Raw genomic sequence first — 22,872 nt, forward strand, 5'->3', positions numbered from 1 at the left:
ACGAATCAATTGACGTATGGGGAGTTGAAATTGAACATCGAAAGATCAACGATTCAGACGATTGTTGACGGCAAGAGAACCTACATAACAGAACTCGTATGCGATCGCTGGCGAGCAGCAACAAATGGTAGGACTATGAGATTCGTCAACCACCACTGCAGGTGCCCAACAAATTTCAGCAGCAGCATAAAAGGAACGCTTGGACTTGGAGTGACCGGTGGCCAAGGGGAAAATAGGAATGGACCAGCCAGATCAAGTAAAGGAATGGAAGATAAGAATTGACGGCCGAATGATCTTGATTTCTACAAGTGTAAGGTTGTTCATCGACTTGAAGATTATAGCTTTTTTAAAGATCTCCAAATTTTTGAAAGAATGAGCTTCTCCCATTGACGTGGACCGTGCTTCAGCTTTATTTGGAGTGCGCCATGGCGCTCTGAATTGTACTTCAAAGAAGGCCTGCGCATTCCATGGATCTAAACTGACCCACATCGACTCCTACACAAGGAAAGCGGCTTCGAATAAATAATTGTCTGGCGACATGCAGCCCGTTCGAAACAACGACAGATCGCATTCAAAATGCTTGGATTGGACGAGTGTACGGCCCACGGAGAATTAGTGCCGGTGAATATCTTTTTTAGAGAGAGCAGAGACTCAACATTTTGTATAGCGCTCATCCACCGCCTTCAACTCGCTGTCCGGTGACATACCTTGATCGTGGAGGTTGTTGGTGTCTCCAAAACATTAGAACTCGGAGTAATATTTTTGAGATTAAACTGAAGACTGCCTCCGGTGAAATTATGACACTTCATGGGTCTAAAATTTGGTCGATCGCCAAGCCAGTAGCAGTATCAACTGGGTGAAACTGAGAGATTGCTGGACTCATCTGACGGACTTTGTCGCCGATCAATATGTGCGGTGGTAGGATTAATATTTTTATCGTTCTAGACCACGCAACGCACGTCACACCGATCGAGCCCAAACGTGATGACGAGCCGACAGCTTTCAAACCAAGAAGTGGGTTGGCCCTACAAGGAGCTATGAGAATTTGAAATGAGGAAAACGCAAACGCAGCCACAGTCCATCGAGTATTTACGTCGACGGATGCTGGACAACTGGTGGAACAATTTTGGCGATTCTGTTACACGGAATCGTTGGGTACGGAGTTTCAGGCAAATGGAATGTTAAGTACAAACAGAAGAGCAGTTGTGAGACTGGAAGCGGAAATGGAGAAGCTACCACTTGGAAATGCAGCCCATGTTCAATGGAAAAAAGAAATTCCGCCAGATATTTCGGAGATTCGGATGGTGGACACCAGATTGCGCAGCTTGAATAATTGGTTTCCGGGATCTGGAATACGAGAGTTAAAATCCCGCTGCAATGCAAAAATATTTTAATGAAGGATATGCCCGTCGTTTTTCGCTCGAGGAGGTCGCTGACATGCCCGCGAGATATTTCCTGCCTAACTTTGGAGTCCCGAAGGTTGCTAAACAGCTGGAATTGCATTTGGTCTTCGACGTGGCTGCCAAGTCTAGAGGGAAGTGTTTGAATGATTTTATTTCTTGTGGCCCCGCTTTACAGAAGCCACTTTCAGCCGTCGTCATCCGGTTTTGCGAAGGAATTATAGCGTGGTCTTCCGACATCAGCGATGCTAAGCCAGATTCGAATAAAAGATATCGATGGGCCATATCATCGATTTCTCTGTATCTATATCTCTTTATCGGTTGCGGAAAACGGAGCTACCATCAAAACCACATTTCGCAGGCTTGGTGAAGACCCACGACTGATTATTGAAATTGTGTGGAATCCCTCAACGGACAACCTAGGATTTTGGGTGAAAGTATTCAGTGTAAATTACATTAGAGTGGAGTTTCTGTCCCAGGTAGCTTGATTGTTTGATCTCTTAGGTGTTGAAAATACAAAATATTCAGAATGCTAAGCAGGGTGTTACTAAAACGCGAAGAGAAACGGCGGAACGTGAAACTCCTTAAACGCGAAACAGTGGTGCGAAACGGTCCCAAAAGTTGGAGACCGTTTCGCAGGTCCAATGGCGTAAGGGAATCTTAAAGTGAGAAACCATTTGCGAAACCTTTGATTTTTGAATAATAAAAAATTTCCTGTTTTTAAATTTCTGAACGCCCAAGGGCATCCTAAATTGCGAAACTACTTGCGAAATATTTTACTTTTGAAATTTAAAAATGCCACTATGATTAATTTAAATAAATAATATGAACATCTTGAATTCCACCGTTTATTGTAGTTTGAACAGATTAAAAGAGTAATTGAATAACAAAGATGGGCTTGGTAACAAGTACTGTTGGTTTTATACATATTTTCGTACAAAGTCAATAATTACAGACTCAGACATAAATAGGTTATAGTTTCTGATATTAAACTGGCCGGTATAGCTATTTGGGCATAAATTCTACACAAGATATTTCGCCGTTTATTGATTTTGATAATGAGTAAGGAAATGAATGCATGTATGCCGCTTTTCGCTTTCTCACCCTGGCCATATGGCCGGCAGGTTTTACCTTCTTGCTATAAATACCGACTGTCTTCGAGTCCACTGTCATCAGTTGTTTGTACCAGCAAATCAACAGTAACATCCCAAGCTCTCTCTATGTCTCTTGCAAGAAATCAAGTTGTTCAACATGTACATGTTGTTTACTACAACATGGCAAAATTCGCTGTAAGTTTTCACTTAAATTCATTTTTTGAAGATCTTGGACAGCCTCAGATTTGACTCCCTAATTAAAATATAATAATAAAATCAGGATGTTTCAGTGAAATTTAATAATAAATAAAGATTACCTGAAGGATTGCAGTTTGAACAGCGGCACCGTAGGCAACGGCCTCATCGTGATTGATGTATTTCTTAACCTCTTTTTCGTTGAAGAAATGTTGCAAGAGCTTTTCCACCTCCGGAATACGGGTTGATCCACCAACGAGAACGATATCTTGAATCTGGGCTTTGTGCTCTGTCCATCTTGGTGTCACAGAACACGGATGGCTTTCTCGACAGGTTCCATGGTAGAGCGGAAAAGATCGGCATTTAACTCTTCGAATCGAGTCCTCGTAATGCTATTGCATTGTAAAAAGTTAGAAAATATTACAAAAAACGGAAAAATATGTTACCTAGGGTTTAAGTCAATTCCATCAAACAAAGAATCAATTTCAATGCTAAGCATAGGGGTTGGTTTTCAGCTGTTAAATATGAACAACACAATTAATTTAAATCCAAGCAGGCAGTTTATAGAAACATTTAAAACTAATGGACAAAATAGTCACATTTTTCCATTCCCATCTTCCCGCAGGCTATCTCGGTTCCCATCCTCCACGTTCCCACGACTGTCGATGCAGTGCTGAGCGCAAAAAAAGGGGAACGGTAAGAAAATGTTACTGCTACCTTACAGTGTTACACTCAACTCGCAGCTCTGTGTTAATTTAGTCCTGATTTAGTCACTGAACAGAACACAATGGCTCGTAGAGATAGATTATTAAAACCACTAGTAACTGAAGTGAGCAATGAGATTTTTGAAGATTCCAAAATTATTTCTTCTAACCAGTGTTTCCAACCAAAATGAGGATTTATCTACGTGTTCGAATGGAAAGAGGAGTGCCAAAAATGTAGAAATTAACTTTCCTCTATTTCTTTAGAAAAGTAACCACATATTTCACTGAATTACAGGATTGGAGGGCTGACGGTTTTTTTTGGCGTCAAGGGGGTTCTGCTAAATATTTAATGCTGGGATCAGATAATTCAATCGGCATAAAACGCTATTTTCAATCGATAGAAGGCAAAGATGACGACGGTAATGATTTGCTTTCTGTACAATTCACTAGAACGACATTCCATCACCCAACGCTGCAGAAAGTACTAGTAGTGTATAAGGGGGACGAAACTGTTTCGTCCAAATTACCGCATGGAAATTCAAAGTCCGACGAAATAAAAAAAATGCCCTTTGTCGCTACAATGCCTTCTTTATTGTGCAAAATGGAGAAGGAGATGGGAGAAAAGCCTTCCGAAATCTACCGTAAAATAAACGAAACTATTCCCCGTGACTTAAAAGTTCAAGCAGCCCAAGGGCCCCGAAATTTGAAACAAGTTCTAAATACCATTCTAAATGCCAAACAAAAGTTGCAGTTGACCCGGGACACCCTTTACAACCTTCACGTAAGAGCGGTTGACGGGACTCTGTTAAACGTATCATTACTTTTCCCGACTTGATCGTCATTGGATGGGACGACAATCTGGCCGATGTTTTCTCTTCGCTTCTAGGGAGAGATGAACCTATCGGTCTATTTTATGATACCATGTTCAAATTAGGAGATTTTTATGTCTCAATTTTGTCTTATGAAGAAACAGAATTTGTGAAAAAGCCAACAATTCCTTTGATGTTTATGCTTCACGAGAGAAAAAATTTGGAAACACACAATACATTTTGGAGAGAGGTGGCAAATAGATTTCCGGGACTTGCAAAGGCAAAAAATGCATTCATAGTAACCGACGAAGAAGCGGCCATTATTTCAGGGAGCTGCGGTAAAATGAGAGAAATTCGAATAGGTACGAATATTAGGGTTTGTGACTGTCAGTTTATTTGTTTTAACAAAAACATAAACAAAAACGACTAGAAGTCTAGAAATCTTCAAAATCACATTTAAATTCAGGTTTGATTGCTGTATATGATCTGTGGAATGCACATAAATCAGCCATTAATACTATTACGCCATCTGTTTCTTTAGCTAACGTATAGTTTACAGTGTTTGGATCCGTTTTGACAGGAATAAGTAGAGAGATCTCCATAGAGCCTCGCGGTTTTTTATCTATGTGTTGTCTATTTTTCTCTAGTTCCAATTTAAGGGCTATGATCTTGGGATGTTCGACTGTCATAGTTTTTTTTTTAAATAGCAGATGCAAATAAACCTTCAATGTCGAACATAACTTTAGGCCAGGTGTACGTGATGGTAGCAAACGTCGTTGAAGGCCCAGTGCCATCAAGAGTGAAGTGGATATCAGTGACACCACTAGGAAGCGTAACACAGATAGAGACTATCTCGGCTAATGAGTGATCCTTATAAACTGCCATCAGGACCGGCTCGTTCTGGTGAATTACCCTGCTATCCAAATCTTCTATTTCCTCGTTTAAGTCAGACTCTTGATCGTCATGGATGCGTTTGCGAGAAACGAAAAGAGAGCTGGTACTACTAGAGTTGGCCGAGTCCTCCAAACAACTCAGAGCAGACGATGAGCTTTTTTCTGATTTTTTTACTATAAAAAATATCTGAAAATATAATAATTGCTAAACGAATAGAGAATAATAAAATGTACATACATTCGAGGCCATGCAATTGCTTAAGCTGCTTGAAGTTGTTGTAAAAGACCGGTTTGTTAAACTTGGAAAATTCTGGGTGAAACTTGAAAGCGGCTTTTGCAGTGGTTGTTGGATCAATTTTTCCGTTTTCAAACATTTGACTAAGAATAGTGTGGGCTTTACACGGAGGATTGTGTGTCCACTTCGGCATTTTTTGCTCATATTAAGCTTGAAATTTGCTATTGAAGAAATTAACATTGAGTGTGGCAAAAGACGTGACTTTCTTAAGCAAAAATTATCGTCTGCTTTGTCGTGACAAGGTTGAACGATTTGTATTATTTGGAAATTTTAAATAGTTTTAAAACGGCTTTATTAATTAATAATGGTTGTCGAAATTTTTTAAAATTCAATATGTAATAAGACTTCGTGAAATTAGCTTTAAAATAAGTGTTCGTATGGAATATTTGTGAAAAAAAAAGTAAGTTATGCGGAATATTTGAGCTTTTCTTCAAATATTTGAACATAGATTCGACTATTTTTTTCCCCCCCAAAGAAGGTTTATAGTTTTTTCATGGCACATAGCCGCAGAATCAGGTCTAGAACAGCTTTAAGAAGAAATTTCTACTCATTTAACACTATTGAGGACAAATTGGCATCTTAAAGATCCCGAAAATATCAACTTTTTAAATCTTTTAAACTTTTCAAATGTTCCACATAACTTACTTTTTTCACAAATATTCCCAAATATTCACAAATATTTCACAAATATTTAACGCTTCATTTAAGGCAAAACTCGTCAAGGCAATTTAATCATTCCTAAAAGAATTTCTTGACACCTGATTTTAAATATTTTACAAATTCTCTAATTACACAAGTAGTTCAAGCCTGTCAAGCAGAAGAAAATCTATTGGACTAAGTGATTTACTGGGTTTTCGGTCTTGTTTTTTTTAACTTTTGCATACTTTGAAAAACGATGGCATCAGTTGAAACTTTCTGGCGGCTTGGCCATAATATTACCAAACATGACGTTGACGGTAGTATTGCTTTAGGCTATCGGAAATTCAGATCCTTTTTTGGGACTTCCCCGAGTGTGTGTGCTGCTGCTTATGAAAATTTGTCTCATGTCCGTCCCATTAAATCGTGCCCAGAGCATCTTTTATGGACATTATTGCATTTAAAGCATTATGCTACTGAACACATAAGTTCTTCTCTAGTTGGAGTGTCGGAAAAAACATTTCGGAAGTGGTGCCATATTTTCATTCGCCTTCTCGCAAAAATGCCAGTGGTAGGAAACAACATTAATTTATTTGGGGTTTATAGATGCTAATTTATTTCATTCATAGATTGAATGGGAGAATCGGTTCCATAGAGCCCTTAGAGGTTCAAATATTCTGGTCTCTATTGATGGAGCAGATTTCAGAATCATGGAGCCATCGCCATTCAACCCCAAATGGTACTCCCATAAATTTCATGGTCCCGGTCTTAGATACGAACTAGCCATTTGTATCCGAATTGGAGACATTTTTTGGGCTTACGGCGGCCTTCCCTGTGGTGAATGGTCAGATCTTAGGCTAGCCCGAGATGTCTTTATTTTCAGTCTTAGGGAAGGAGAGAAAGCCATTGCCGATCGCGGTTACAAAGACCCAAACTTTTTTGATTTCCCTAACGGAAACAATGATGGGAAGAAAAAACAGGTTTTAGCAAGGCACGAAACATTGAACCGACGATTAAAGCAATTTGACTGCTTACAACAAAGATTCCGCCATGATCTGTATTTGCATCCCCTTTATTTCCATTCTGTAGTAAATCTAACGCAAATGATGATTGATTATGGTGAAACATTGTACTCGGTTGACTTTTAAATTTCGATAAGTAAATAAATCTCAATCTCAATTCGATAAAAGTGTACTTCTGTGCATTCTTTGTGTGTACATTTAAGAATTAATCAAAGTTAAACTAAAACTAGGTACATCTTGTAAAACTCACATATTACCGCAGCTCCCAGCAATGACTCAAAATCTACCCCTAATTGAAATCTATCGATGCTGGATTCATGTGTTACAGAATGCCAAGATGCAACTGAGAAAATTTGGCTTTAGATCAAACGTTGAAGTAAGTGAGTATCTCGATGACATAAGACAGCTATTTTCTCAGTCGGACAATCAAAAATACAACGATCTTCTACTGGAATTTTGTACCTCATAGAATAAGGTATACATAAAAGTTTCTAACCTGTAAATATTTACTCTTATTATTATTATTTTAGGAATTTGCCAACTATTTCCGGAAATTTATACATAAAGATGTACAACGCATAGGATTGTGGGTTATAAAAAAAACATGGACTAACTAGCGCCACGAATAATAGGGCTGAATACGTGAATGCGCTATTAAAGCGATTTGTTGATTGGAAGGAATCTCCAGTGGATACAATGATTTTAGCTTTAGAGGAAATTCCCGCTTCTTTCTACTCCGAAATTCTAAGAGGTAGATACGGCCGTGGGAATTGCCACTTGCATCAGGACTTCACATCTCTATACGACTTGGAAAAGGATTGCCCATTCCTACCGGAAGTAAGACACGAGGAAGAAATTTTCAAAAGCTTAAAGGACGTGCTGTTGGAAAAGCAACCGAGATGGTAATTTCTAAATTTTCATTTGAATCTACAGAAAACGATCTTTTTTTTTAAATAAATTACAAGGGAGCAGACGACACCCCAGTCATTAAATTGGAAGAAGGATCAGACTTTAGCTTGTCATGCGCGTACGAACAGGCTTTAAGGGTTATTGAAAAAAAACACATTGACATTAATTTCAACAGAATCGGAACTTTCATCGTTACCGGATCAACAGCCACACGCGATGTAAGGATATTTCCGTATCCTTCATGTTCGTGCCCAGAAAAAAAAATTTGCTACCATGTTATGGTGGCCCGTCTAGCTTGTGGCCTTGCAAACACTACTACAAAAAAAAACTAAATGTAACCCAGCTTAGAAGAAATGCTAGAAAAAAGGCGGATAGGAAATCTGGGAGAAAAAGGCCTAGGCCAAATGATGTTACCAACCCGCAATCTATTTGGGAGGATTCAAATGGAGACCGATGATGATCGGGTGGGTAAGATCCGTTCTACGCTAATGTCACATCACCCCCAAGAAAGAAAAGTACAAGTAAATCTACAATAAAAAAAGACTTTCAAAAAGATGTTCCGAAAATTGTACCTGTTAAGTGGACTCCTAAATCACCAGCCAGGCCAATCACATCACTACCAAAACTTGTCACCTTACCGCCAGGAAATTCAAAAGCTACCTTAGCGCCGGATTGCTTTTCTTCATCCATTAAGTCGACAGCCAATTCATCGGCCACCAAGACGCAAGCGAATTCAACAGCAAGTCTGACTTCAGCCACCAAATCATTGGCCATATTGTCTTCAGTCACTAAATCACCGGGCAGATTGTCGTCAGCAAATTCGTCCCCCGCCAAATCGCCAACATTGCCACCACCAAAATCATCGGCCAACTCGGCTTCCAATTCGCCGACCACAAAATTACCAGCCACATCGGCTAGTTTGTCGCCAACCAAATCACCGGCCAGCTCGTGTTCCAATTCTTCTGCAAATTCGCCGACCAAAAAATTACCAGCCAAATCGGCTAGTTTGTCGCCACCACCGGCCAGCTCGGCTTCCAATTCGCCAACCACAAAATTACCAGCCAAATCGAGTAGCTTGTCGCCAACCAATTCTTCCGTCACCAGCTCGCCAGCCAATTACTTCGGCCAACAAGTCGCAGGCTAATTCACCGAATGATGTTCAACATCTAAAAACGGCAATTTATTTAAAATACTGTAATATATATTTTATATTAAACATGTACCTAATTATCTATTTACATTTTAAGACTCCGGTCTGTCACTTTCAGACCCGTGGGTCGCAGAGATCAAACCAACAGGTGAATTTGTCAAAAGCCGAAATCGAAGATATTACCGTTCCGGGGTATTGGCTTGAATCAAGCCATATCAATGCAGCTATAAACCTGATCAAACATCAGTTTCCAAATATTGGTGGATTTTATGATACGACTCTCGGCTGGGATCTGGAATTTCCCGATGCTCCTAGTGAAAAATGGATACAAATAATCCACGATGGCAAGGGGCATTGGGTTGTGGCATCCAAATCGAAAGGAGAAGATTCGGTTTCCATTTATGATAGTTTGGGAGGATCTGCTGTCAATGAGCATATAATAGGATGTATTTCATCCCTTCTACGAACCAACAGAAAAACTTTTAAATACCAAAGTGTTAGATGTCAGCAGCAATTGCCGAATGATTGTGGCCTTCATGCGATTGCAAATGCCATAACTCTAGCATGGGGCGAAGATCCATCACAGTCCCTCTATAACAGGGGCTTCATGAGGCAACATTTGAAAAAATGCCTGTTAAGTAAAGTTATGTCAGCATTCCCTAAATCAGATTTGAAGAGAGAAAAGATTATGTCAGTTTCAAAACAAGTCAAGAAGGTCAGGGTTTACTGCAGTTGTCAAAGAATAGATTATCAGCCACTGAATTCCACAAGAACACAGGCTTGGCACACCATAGAGTGTACGGGATGTAAAGAGTGGTTTCACAGAATGTGTGAAAGCTGGCCTCCAAAAAGTACTCGTGGGGCTTGGCTATGCAAACAATGCAAAGGTGTGTATTAGTAAAATTTTTAGTATGCATGAAATATTTTAACTTACTTTGTGCTTTAACAGGACCATGAATGACCTCTACATGCAACTACACACATTGGCAGTGTGCCATTACTGTAAGCTGAGAAGTGATAACCTAGAAGGCTAGAATCATAATTGTCATAATCCATAATAAGAATCATAATGAAAAATTGTTGTGCAGAACAGTAATATGCACTTCTCTAAACGAAGAACTTGAAATACACGTAAATTTTTGAATTATATTCTCGCCTTTAAATAAATAAATTCAAAAAATAACTTACTATCAATTTTTTATTAGCTTCTAGTTCAACACTTTGACGACTACTTTTAACAATGCACTTACGTCGACTGTTTCGCGTCTACGGTTTCGCATTTTAGTAAGACCTCTAGCGCCTAAACTGCGAAACGGTCCCGAAAATTTTTGGGACCGTTTCGTACCACTGTTTCGCGTTTTAGGAGTTTCGCGTTCCGCCATTTCGCTTCGCGTTTTAGTAACACCCTGCTAAGCAAGGCATTAAACAGGGAACATGACACTTTCCAACATATGTAGATATTTAGAAAGGCATCTGTGTGACATTGGTTTGTATGGAATCATTCCATGCACGTGGCACCTTATCGACTGTGTTAGTGCTCACTTGTGACAGTAGCGTTCGTACATTATTGCTGCGTGTACATTATGCTATTTTGTTCAAACACTTGATAGCAATCTGCACACATATGATTCCAGAAAGACACACACAATATATATAATTCAATAAGAATAATTACTATGTATCGTGTGTAGAGAAATGGGGCACATAATAAAGGGAACAAACGTTTCGCTTAGGCTTCTTCTAAAAGAAAGAAGGCAGACAGGAAGTGTAAAAAATGGCAGTCACTACGCGTGATGAAACAAACAGGTGAGAAAGGGCTAGACTAAGAGGCCGTGAACATTTTCATAAGGAAGAACGTTGGAGCGACATTTGTCGCAGCCATTTAGCGGTCACTCAGGGAAAGCTTGTGTTTTCGAATTTCAACATTTGGGAGAGCCGCCCCAATAACCGTGAAGGTTAAAATCAAACTGCGGGAGGTAGGCGTGAAAGGACTCAATTGAGACGATCCGGTCGTTAGTAAAAAGAAATGTCTTTTGGAAGCAGAATTTTTGGAGGATCACGGTCGGTTAAAGGAAATCGAGTTTGCCCGTTGTCTCTTCCCAGTCACGGACGGAATTGCACACATTTGCAGATGCGTCGGTAGAGGCAGTGTGCAGCGACCTGTTATACCCATATAGTCAATCGAAATGGTCGAGTGCTGGTCCGGCATATCAAGACGGTTACCAAACTGGCTTTATTAAAAAACGGTCTCCGTCTGTATATTGGAACTCCATGCTGGGCTCATGGGTGCACGGCTTACCAAATTTATGTTGACTTTGCCCTTAAAAGAGAATTGGATGGACGATTCTTCTAGACTGACAGCACCACGGTCCAGAATTAGGTCCGGGCGGTGTCCTTTCACTTTTAAGTCTATGTCAGCCGCCGGATTGGAGAAATCTAGACGCTCACTAAACTTCATGAATGACGTTTTATTCCTAGGCGTTTGAATTTGCATACACTGCTACTCAATCAAAAAAAAAAAAGAAGTGGATATTCCAAGTTGTAGGCTAGATGGTTCATCTTTCCTTTATGAAGATGATCCGGCTTAACCATAAGATTTGCCATGGATGACAGCGAAGGAGGAGCTCCGGTCTATCCACGTTCATTAAAATTCAACAGCCGTGGAGCAGTCGACGTTGGCTGATTGGAAAGACGTCGGGATATCATCTCAAGACCATCTGGCGTTGATCCGGTTGTATGTAGATTTCCTTGGACACCTGAAACGGAGTCAACGAAAGCCTACAATGAAGAGTTGAAACGATTGTACCAGAAGAAGCCGCTCTAAGCGACATCGCAATTGCTGCCGGTTGAGCTTGGAGTGTAGCGAATAGGAGGAAGGCTTAGTCGAGCCAAATTGCCGTATGATATCTTGCACCAACCGATATTATCCGGAAAGCACCAACTCCCATGGAAGATGCAAGACTTTGGAACATATTTTGTGCCGTCTCATATGCGACAGCACTTCTGGGTGACTGCCGGCCGACACGTAGTCAAACGAAGTCAGTGCTGCAAATGATCGATGACCGATTTCAATCGAGCACGGCTGGGCGCCGGTCAACCCCCTTTCACCTACACGTTGGTGGACTATTTTGGCTCCAAAAATGTGACACGAGACAAGAGCCCTCTTCACTTGTATGGTGTTGGTGACTAGGTTCGTTTATGTGGACGTTGCGATTTCTCACTCCGCAACTGTGCTGCGTCGTTTTGCGTCAGTGTATCGGAAGCCTGAGCCGCATGTTCTCGGCCAATAGAACAAAATTGACTGAAACCGAGCGTCCTATGATGACTTCTGGGGGCCCATCTTACATGTCCCACCACTACTCTTGCAGAAGTCATTTCTTATATGCGCCCCCATTGGTCGAAAAAGAAAACAATAGCCGTTCAACTATGATAAGTTTTCTATGTAACGCAAAAATAAAATTTGGTAGTAGAAATAAACTAAATTTAGGGAATAAATGTAGGATAAACAAATATTTGATAACGCAAGAATAAAATTTAGCTGATGCTCGTAACGGGGAAAAATGGGAAATTCGTGCGACTAATTATTGTTTAGAAGTTTTACAGGAAAGAAAAAAGGGACATTATAGGAAGGTACACTAACAAAAAAATAACAGTGCGAAGCTGGGAAAAGGGATACATTTTTGTAACCCTCAACGCACATATACCATTCAAGATATACACGTTCATAGATACGCCATACATCAAACGATAGCAAACTCATCGATGAGTATGCTGATTTTTTTCGGTAACTTTTATGGCTGATCCGTAAAGTTAAAAAAGGGGGGGGGGGGCGTAGTGCCATAAGAGGCCATGCAGAAAGGGCCGAAAAACAACCAAGTGTACATTTTTTTGTGTGGGTACTGTAGATCAACAGGGGAAACCTGATATATACAACGTTGATTTTGCTTGAAAATTATCACATACTTTTTTTGTTGTTAGCTGCATTTACTCATCATTTTCATTGTATCAGTGCCTGTAAAGTTGATAGGAAGTGACGAAGAAAAAGTTTCTCTTTAATCTATGGTGTTTCACCGTACAATATTGCATTAGTTTGAAATGTTCACGGATTTTCTATAATGTGTATCTCTTCAATTTTGCAGGCTCTTTCTTTACACACATCCAGTTTGTTGGGACAGATCTAACTGACTTAGTACATGTTTTGTGGTAAATTTAATCAAACACAATTCACTTGAACAGAAAAACCGATTCACCAGTTTTATTCTTATCTTTGCAGAAAAAAAATAACTGATTTAAAGTTAGATTTGTCCCACGTGTAGTCGAAGATTGTTCTTTGCAATCAGTTTTGCAGAACTCAATCTTTAAGAAATCAACACAAGCAATATGTATGTAAGAACAAAAAAACAATTTTCCTTTGGAAATCATATTTATGAATCAATTCTTCATCATGTTTGATAGTTGAGTACTCGAATTCTTGGTAACCGTAAAAAACCACAAGTAGGCTACTGTCTGAAATTGTATCTAATAATATTCGTGACTTGCCTCTAGATAAACATTTTATGTAGAGATATTTAATTTTAGGCAAACCTTGCCACGGTCAAATTCCCGAATTAAATTTAATAATATTCCATCTCTTTATCATTCTTTTGTTTCTAACAGACCGAGTAACCTATATAAGAATGACGGCAAAACCAATTTATCCCTACTGCCCCAAACACAACCAGCATCAAACACTGCTGCATTGTTCATGCCTGATAGTTGGTTGCAGAAAAAAGGGTTTCGGACAGGACAAAAGCACAAAAAAACTAAAATTTTAGCAGCATAAGAAACTGCGAGAAACATAAGAATGAAAAAGAACAGGATTCAGTTCGAATTTTCGTAAGTCAACCCATTATGTTTATATTTTTCAGTATTGTATTCAATTTTTTCTTTGTAAAATAAACCTTCCGTTTTTTCGGTATCCACCCATTTCGGCATCGAAAACGCTGAAACTCAATTGTAACCGTTTCGGCACCCTATGTAAAACTCCTATCTCGGAATAGGCACAATCTACCTGTTTCGGCACCCATAGTTCGGCACCCATTAATCTATCTCACAATTAAAATATAACCTCGAGTCTCAATATATCAATGTATTACTGTACAATCTATTCAGCCTCCAGTTCGAACTCTCTATCATCATCAATATTATTTGTATACCGAGTTGCGTTCATTTTAGTATACATAACAGCGCATTCAGTTAAGAGCTTGGCCGTGTCAATCAATGATTTAGCATGTGCATGCCATAGTGTTTGAAGCTTACGGTTCAGAATTTTGTACGTTTTTCTTTCTCTTCTTATTCCTTTCTGACCTTGCATAAGCTTTCTTGAATTCTTTTCAACTTGCAGTGCCTCACAGCATAGAACGTCTAAGAATAGGTACATATTAAGTCCGTTATAGGAGTATTTCTGTACGGCATGGTTGTGTAGGTTGTTGTGCCACCCTTCTACGTCATTAGTTGTTCTTACCTAGGAAAAAAGATAATGTTATTTTCATTTAATATTTATATAAATGTAAATGTCACCTCTTGCATATGAACAGACCAAGCTTCAGGCGACCACGGGTCGCTGGGGATCCAAGTTTCCTCAACGTAATGAAAAAGTTTTCGTACCAACGTTCGTTCAATACGATCATTAATGTCTCTAGAAGCAATTCGTAAATCATCAAACACTTTTTCTATCTTCCCATGGGGTAGTAAGTGCAAGCACATCATTTTTCTGTACATAAATGTTATGTTATTCAAAAGAAACTATAATACCAAAGTTCAAAATTTTAACCTGCAAATGGATCGTACAAGTGTTTCTGTTTTACTTCTACAGGCGGTTAATAGGCCTAGCTTTTTTAGTCGACGAAAGATGCATTGGGTCCAATGAAACCCGCACCCAAAAACTTTAACACTGTCGCCGAAAACGTCTTTCAGTGCCAGCCAAACAGCTTTTTCGAAGTCCACTACAAATTGGGTAACTTCGTGTTTGTTTTAAGAACATTCTCTAAAATAAACTTGAAAATTATTTTGTAGTCCCTCCTTCTTCTCCGTGACATCAGCACGTACAAAAGGGGTGCCATTTTTTTCTTATTCCCAACCCGAATGAAAGAATGAATAGTATAAAGTTGCACGAATGGCTTCTTTACTATTTTAAAGGTGCTATCCATGTACAGTCGTTGTCTGGTGCCTAAAAGTCTGGCCTGTTCGTCCGTGTAGCATACCAAGTGGCGTCGCTTATTGTTCTTTCCGATAAAAATATCACAAACGTTTAGATCAGGTGGAACTCCACCTTCTGCTAATTCAAAGTTTAAGTCTTTCGGATTCGGGGGCCTTTCCTTGGACCTTGCGCGGTTGATGGCCTTAATAAGATTTTCGTCGTTTACCATTTTCATTTTCTTGTTTGCTTTGAAGTGAGCGTCAGTTAATGATTGGGCAATAACGCGACCAGACAAACCCTTGCTTTTCAAACCACTTTTCTTAGCATCTCTGTATATTACGATCTTTTCATACAAATTAGGTTCTTTCGGACAAGACGGCAGGTGTTGACCCCTCTGATTTACTGAATTCCCTATTTTAAAATGAAAAAAATGTACTTAATGTTACCAATATAGAAAAATTGGCATCAGAATACCTGCGACTACAATGGTGAATTTACAACTTATTGTCTTTTGTCTGTAATTGCAGCGGTATAGGATTGAGTCGTCTTTTAAAATTTTCAAAATTCCAAATTTTCGCCCATCCTTACGATCAATAAGCAGCGTGGACAACCTAGTATTATTAAACGGATAATAAAAAAGAGATCGTAAAAACGTTTGTAAATATATTGAATTTGTTGTTACTTTTTCCCAGATTTATAAGCTATCTTCCAGCGCCGTGGTCTCGCTCGATGACGCCGCTTTCTCGCTTGTTTGCCCCCTCTTTCGTGTCGTGGTGATACTGCAACTACATCAAGTATTTCACTACCCAGAGACAAATCCTCTTTCGTGCGCGAAGAATTCGATGTAGTAGATGAATTTGCTGACCTATGTCGTTTCCGACCACGCGTTTCCTCTTCTTCACTTTCACTTCTGTCGTCCGCTTCTTCACTTTCACTTCCGTCGTTCTCCTCTTTAGTTTCATTTTCTTCGTCCTCCTCTTTAGTTTCATTTTCTTCGTCCTCATTTTCTTCTTCTACTTGCTTTTCTTCTTCATATTCACACGACTCATTGTCTTCGACGCTCGATTCAGTTTCGGCTCTTCCATTTATTGAAGTTTGACCGGAGGGAAGGGGGCCATCCGTATCTGGAGTAGGTACAAGACTACGGATGTGTGACGTTCAGGTCAGTGACGTTCAGGCCAGCGACATTCAGGCCACTGGCCTGAACGGGAGACATTCAGGCCAGTGCCAGGGAACTTTCAGGCCAGTAAGATATAGCCAACCCCTTTGCCATAATAACTCTAGCCTTAAATGAATCACCCTCCTACACTAAAGAAAAAAGGCAGCGAAATTTATTGAAATAGTCTGTGATTTCAAATTTTAGTTGAATAGCAAGTTAGGAAGTGTATCATGAACTTTTTAAACCATTACCTCCATTACTATAAAATACTTGAACTTTACCATACACACGACGGTTCTGTAATGTAAATCTTTCATCAAATTTACGTTCAATTTCGCATGTCAGTGAGAAATTTTAACTCGGGAAAACTTTCAGAGATAAGATGTCGTCTCAGATAAAATTTAAAAGCTTCATGTGAATTGAAGAGCTCGCTTACTACCTATTCTTCCAATCAACAACCCCATCATTACTTTGTATCTATTTTTTGTTTTGTTTTTGTAACAATTTTCTTTTGTTTTTGGTATTTTCTGCTCAAAATTGTTTTGTTGGGACTTGTAAAGAAAAACTTCCCTAAATGCTAAAACTGACTTAAACTGCCTTGGCAGAAAAAAAATACCCTTTCCCAACTTCTAAAAATATTTCTAAAAACGCCAAAACAGGGTATGTAAAGACTCAAGACTTTGAAAATGAAAATGTACCTACTGCCGCCACTGGCCTGAAAGGATTTGGACATTCAGGCCAGTGGCGGGGACTTTCAGGCCACTGGCCTGAATGTCGCTGGCCTGAATGTCACTGGCCTGAATGTCCGGGACCCGTATTTTTCATATCTACTTTCCGATAAAAGATGCTGTTAAACACGGTAATGTTGGAAATAAAGAACAGCTACAAATGCTCATTTCGTAAGCTTAATGCCTAAAGGTAAAATGCATCACTGAAAGAAAAAAGAATGAATTTCCTTTAACGGGAAGATTATGAATGGTTAAAATCTGGAAACATTTTTGGGGCGTGGTCGGTGCACTTATGATCCAAAACCCACAAGAAATCACCCCTTTGACTGCCAAACGGAGAATAAATATCTCCGTTTCCATTTGATTTCAGACAACAAATGACAAAATGTCTAAAACCAAAGGAGATGAAGTGGCTTTGAAAGTTAAAAACATACGGTTTAAAACTTGTGTGGATAAGTTTTTTACTTCCGCAATCGACTACTACATGCATTAGCTATTTTAAAACGGAACAGATTTCTACATCTCAAAGTTAAAGACACTGACTTTAAAGTACTCCAAGAAAGTTATGTTTTAACTGTTTGAGGATGCATAGAGGGAAGAAGATGATGTTTCCAACAACAAAATTAGGGGTTGTTTCGAAAGAACAAAGGTTGCCCAGGTTTTGCAAATGGCAAAAAAAAATTTTAATAAATTTGTTACAATGTCTTCCAGATGCTACAATAATGGTCATTCATTAAATCCGTCGTGATACTGATAACGATTGAAAGACGAAATAAAATAAAAGCCATTGGTATACAGACAGTTAAATATGAATAACTAAAAATATGTTATTGTGATGATTCACAATAGTCTAAGTAACAAAACAACGAGGAGATTCTTGCAATGCAGTTTATTAACAGATGTGTTGGAATACAATGCCGGGTACGACTCTGCTGGATGAACAGAGCGTCGGGCTTTTATAAGCGGTTGTCAAGGTTGTTGGGATTGCACCATCACTGCAGAGTGTGGCGCAATCCCGGATGTAGTTGCATAGGCAACAGGTGAGATGGTGCAATAGAGAAAGCCATCAAGGTACTGCGTAGTACAGCGACCTTGAGATACGGCGTAGTAGGTTGACCTTGGGATACTGCGTAGTAGATTGCTCTATACTACAAGCAGTAGGCCAGGTCTTCACACAAGTCATTACACTCCTCCCCCTTCCGCAGAAGTTTGGTCGGGGAAGGAAACCATTTTTGTTTCGAATAGTTCGGTAGTAAGTTTCAATACATGCAAGAGAAAATTTTTTGTATGCTGCTAATACTACTTTTAAGTGTATATGTATGATTAAATTGAATACAGTGGGAAACATAATACCATCACCTATTGATAAATGTGAAATAACGCAATAACAAAACATTGCATAATAATGTGAATAGCTAAAATATAAGTATAAAAATAGAAGCATAGTACAGGAATAACATAAGAACTACAATGCGGTATTTAATGGAATGTCGATAAGTAATGTAATGGAACGCTTCACGAACCGTCAGTACTAAAAAAAAATTAATTGAATAGTTTCTCAGTACTTACGGTTGGTGAGTACATCCCGAGCCCTTTTCAGTTTGAGAGCCTGGAATTCATACTTGTAGTATAAATCCAAGCTGTCTCTCAGGTACTGCTGGATCAGTACCTCCCGCTGGGCGTAGTACTCCCCTTCACTTCGCAACATAATGGGTGGGGCGTACATATTTTGGAAATGTTGGGGTGGATGATAACACGGAGGGGATGGTGATGGGATCCTCTCCTTCTGGGCCGAATCTGGATGTTCCATTGTCGGCGGCTGTTGTGTCGGATGATTTATAGGCGGAGCGGCTAACGGGACTGCACTGGGGATGTCTGGGTTTACCTCCGTGGTGTCGCTTAGTATGCTGTCTTTGTCGTCCTCGTCGTCCTCGCTGTCGCTGAGTGTGAGGTCGATGATGAGGGTCTGGTGGTTGGTCTGCTCGTTATGTTGATCTGTCGCGACGTTTTCTTTGGCTTCTTCTTCTTCCTGATCATCTTCGGCTTCCGCAACGTCCTCCGGTTGTTGGACAGGCACGTCGTCAACCGTCGCCTCTCCCCGTTCTTCTTCACTGTCAGCGGCCTCCTCTTTTATTTGTTCAATCACAAACCCTACCGATTGCTCGATGCCCGGTAGATAGCGGGGGTCTGTGGTGATTTCCACTTTTTCTTCGGTGTCGGAGATGATTTTTTTTTTTTTGCCGGAATTCTCCTGATTTTTGCTTGCACGTCTAGGATCACAATTGTTCCTTTCCGGCGTTGAGCCGTAAGGGCAAAAGTCTTCTTTAGCACAGTTGCGTCTTCACACATTGTAAACTAAATTGCGAGTGTGGTATAGTGCGGTTGTTGCTGTTTTTAAAAACCACGGCTATCTTTGTCTTGCAAAAATAGGTCAAAAGATGATGCGCAATAACCGCGCAAACATAACACAATTTTGTAGTGAAAACATATACAGGATTTATGTGAATTATGAGATGTCATATGAAAAAGAAAATGGTTGAATGCTATTATATGTACTTTGAACTTCGACTCGAAACACATAGCGTATAGAGTTTTTTTTTTACGGATGATATACTGGTACGGGACATGCTAAAGGATGTATATGTAGGATAGCGGTAAATTATTACACGGGTCAAAAGAGAAAGTTTCATGTGGTGTGGTTTAGTGTTTACAGGTAACATGTGATAGTTGAAGACTGGTGTATAACAGAGAAAGTATTTGTTTTCAAACGGTAAATCAGAATTGAAAGTTTAATTAATGCGATTGAATTGAAGTTGGAATTTTTTAAGAAAGGGAAAACTACTTAGAGCAAAGGATATGGAAATTATTTGTTTTTGTTTTTGTTTTTGTTTTTTTTTTTTTATTTGTTTTCCTTTGTTCTGTTTTGTTTTGTTTTGTTTTGTTTTGTTTTTCTTGTTTTTTTTTAAAGAGTTTTAAAGAGTTTGTGGTCGGGGTTTTTTGTCGATGGCCATAGAACTTTGACAACTGAATTTGTGATGAATAAGGAATGATCGAACCTTAGGTCTTTAGGCTTAGGATGTACAATTTATAGAATGAAAGAATTGAGACATTGACAGAATTGACAATACACAAAAGTTTTTTGTTTCAAAAAAATTTTTTTTTTCTAGTTTTAACAGAAGGTTTGGTGGAAGATTGCTTTTTGGTGGGGTTTGTGGAATTTTAGGTGGCCGGCCTCTACGTTTATGGAATGTTTACGAAAATATGCTTGTATTGCGGGGGAATTTGTAGAATGGAGGTTTTTTTTTACTTTACTCGACTGAAGAAAATGGAGGGTATTATGATAAATTTAGGTTAACTTTTACTTTTAATATGATTGAATTTTATATGGGAAAGGTTTAGTTTATATATATTTGCTCGTGCTGGTTATTTACGGAAGGAGAGAAAATTGACAATAACTGCTATATGGGCGGGGTGGTTCTTACTTTTAATGCTAGATGGCGTATGCGTTCACTTTCTTTTGAAAATTCGGTTTCGAATGTTTTCACTTTCGTTAAGGTATGCATATTGCCAGCGGGGTCATTGACTCATTTTGTTTATTTACTTTCTTAAATTGTATAGAGTTTGTAAAAATGATGTTGAAGAATATTTTACTTTTACTTTTCTAATCAGATATGCTTTTGTAAGGTAAGTTGGAGATTTCTAGGAAGAATTTCACTAATTGACTCCCTTGATCATAAGATTGCTTTTGCGTTACTTGCGCTTTTTCTAATTTTTCTTTTGAATATTCTAGAGTTTTTCTCCAAAGTCTCTCGTGGTCATCGTCGTCTTCAAAGACTTGAACGTCTTGCGTCATCGCAATGTCATTCGGTATAAATGGATTACGTTTAAAGAATAGATTAAATGGACAATTATCGATGCTTGAGTGTTGCGAAGTGTTATAAGCGAATGTCACAAAGTCGAGATACATATCCCAAGATTCTGGTTCTTCGTTAACATAGCAAGCAAGCATAATGATAGTGTGCGATTAAATCTTTCTACAAGACCATCTGTTTGTGGGTGGTAACTAGTGGTCTTGATCTGCTTGATTTTAAATAACACACAGATATGAGAGATAAGTTTTGAAAGAAAATTGGTACCTTGATCGGTTAGTACTCTTTCTGGTGGACCATATTTAGTATAAACTTCCTTTACTAAGTGTTCAGCTATCTTATAAGCTTTTTGATTCTCCATTGGAATTGTCATAACAAATCGACTTTCATAATGACAGAACTAATATATATTTGTTTCCATTACTACTCTCCGTGACCGGTCCAACTATATCCATTGCGATCTGTTCCCATACTTTGGTTACAGGTGGCAAAGGTTTAAGTGGTGCTTTAATTGAGCCGTAGGCTTTGCGTTTAGCACATGTGATACAATTGCTCACATATGCTTTAACGTCGTTGCCTAGTCCGGGTCAAAGGTATTGGCGTTTAATTCTCGCTAAGCTCTTTGCTACTCCTAAATGCCCTGCTAACATGTGGCCATGATTCATCTTAAGTATGTCTTCTACCTTTTCTTTTGGTACTACAATTTTTCCGTCATAGGTTACGAGTAAACCTGCATTATCAAATTGAAATTCTTGTTTGTCCTTTTCGCATTTACTAATTATTCGAATTATTTCTTTGCAATATTCGTCGTTACGTTGCGCTGTTATCCAATCGTTTTGCATTATTTCGAGTTTTAATATAGCGCCTATTACTGGGAGTGGTTGTCTACTTAAACCATCTGCATTTTGATTCTCCTGGCCAGGACGGTGTATAAGAGTCATATTATTGCTTGCATTTCGTATGCCCAACGTGCTAATCTTCCGTGTGGGTCCTTTTCTCCATCAACGTTTCTAACGGTTTATGATCTGTAAATACTCTAAAAGTTCTACCATAAAGATATGGTCTGAAATGCTCTAATGCATGTACAATGGCTAAACATTCTTTTTCTGAAATATTCCAAATTCGTTCTCGTTCGTCTAAATGTCGCGAAGTGTATGCTATTACTACTTCGTGTTCTCCGTGTAAGGCTTCTGGATCCGTTTCTGAGGGCGGTATATACTGTATCTGCGCTAATACTGCACCAATCCCGTATTCTGAGGCGTCCGCGTAGACTAGAAATTCCCATGGTAAAATCTGGATACCTCAGAAGTGGATTGCTGGTTAGGCAATGTTTGATACGTTGAAAGGCGTCCCTTTCTTTCTCGCCCCATACCCATGTACTATCTTTTTTTCGTTAGTTCTGTCAAGAAATGAGCTATTTTTGCGTACTCGCGTACGAATTTGCGATAATAATTAGCCAAACCTAAAAAGGACGATAATTGCTTAACGTTCAACGGTTCAGGGTAGTTTAGTATGCAACGTGTTTTCCCGTCGTCGGGATGAAATCCACTAGCTGTAATAATACGTCCTAGGTATTTTTATCTTCGTCTTAAAGAAGTCACATTTACTTAACTTTAGTGTAAGGTTCTCTTTTGTTAGCAGGTCGAATACTATCCGCCAGTGTCGAATATGTTCATCCATCGTTTTACTAAAAACGATGATGTCGTCCAAATAAACAAGTACAAATTCATATAAGACATCTTTAAACAAGGTGTCCATTTCCCTCTGGAAAGTACTCGGAGCATTGCACAAACCAAAAGGCATGCAGTTGAACTCGTAAAGTCCATACTCG

At 39.1% G+C, this 22,872-nt stretch overlaps 2 protein-coding genes and 1 long non-coding RNA gene across 3 annotated transcripts; all 3 read right to left on the minus strand.

Annotated features, from left to right (window-relative positions):
- Positions 1-2,618: 2,618 nt before the first annotated feature.
- LOC124342109 (heat shock 70 kDa protein-like) lies at positions 2,619-3,188 on the minus strand. Its single transcript, XM_046795079.1, is given in 4 exon segments — positions 2,619-2,747; positions 2,812-2,978; positions 2,981-3,081; positions 3,136-3,188. Coding segments are annotated over 4 exon segments (450 nt in total).
- Positions 3,189-4,823: 1,635 nt separating this feature from the next.
- Positions 4,824-5,742, minus strand: LOC124341922. Its single transcript, XM_046794878.1, has 2 exons — positions 5,334-5,742; positions 4,824-5,269 (listed from the first exon to the last, which is right to left on the minus strand). Exons 1-2 carry the CDS (start codon positions 5,521-5,523, stop codon positions 4,902-4,904), a joined length of 558 nt encoding a protein of 185 aa, XP_046650834.1. The 5' UTR covers positions 5,524-5,742; the 3' UTR covers positions 4,824-4,901.
- Positions 5,743-9,603: 3,861 nt separating this feature from the next.
- LOC124341958 lies at positions 9,604-10,353 on the minus strand. The gene is made up of 4 exons (XR_006918684.1): positions 10,296-10,353; positions 10,042-10,137; positions 9,835-9,975; positions 9,604-9,766 (listed from the first exon to the last, which is right to left on the minus strand). It is a non-coding gene; the product is annotated as an uncharacterized LOC124341958 (long non-coding RNA).
- Positions 10,354-22,872: the final 12,519 nt, after the last annotated feature.

This window comes from Daphnia pulicaria, chromosome 6, assembly GCF_021234035.1.
Source record: "Daphnia pulicaria isolate SC F1-1A chromosome 6, SC_F0-13Bv2, whole genome shotgun sequence".
Classification (NCBI taxonomy): Eukaryota; Metazoa; Arthropoda; class Branchiopoda; order Diplostraca; family Daphniidae; genus Daphnia; species Daphnia pulicaria.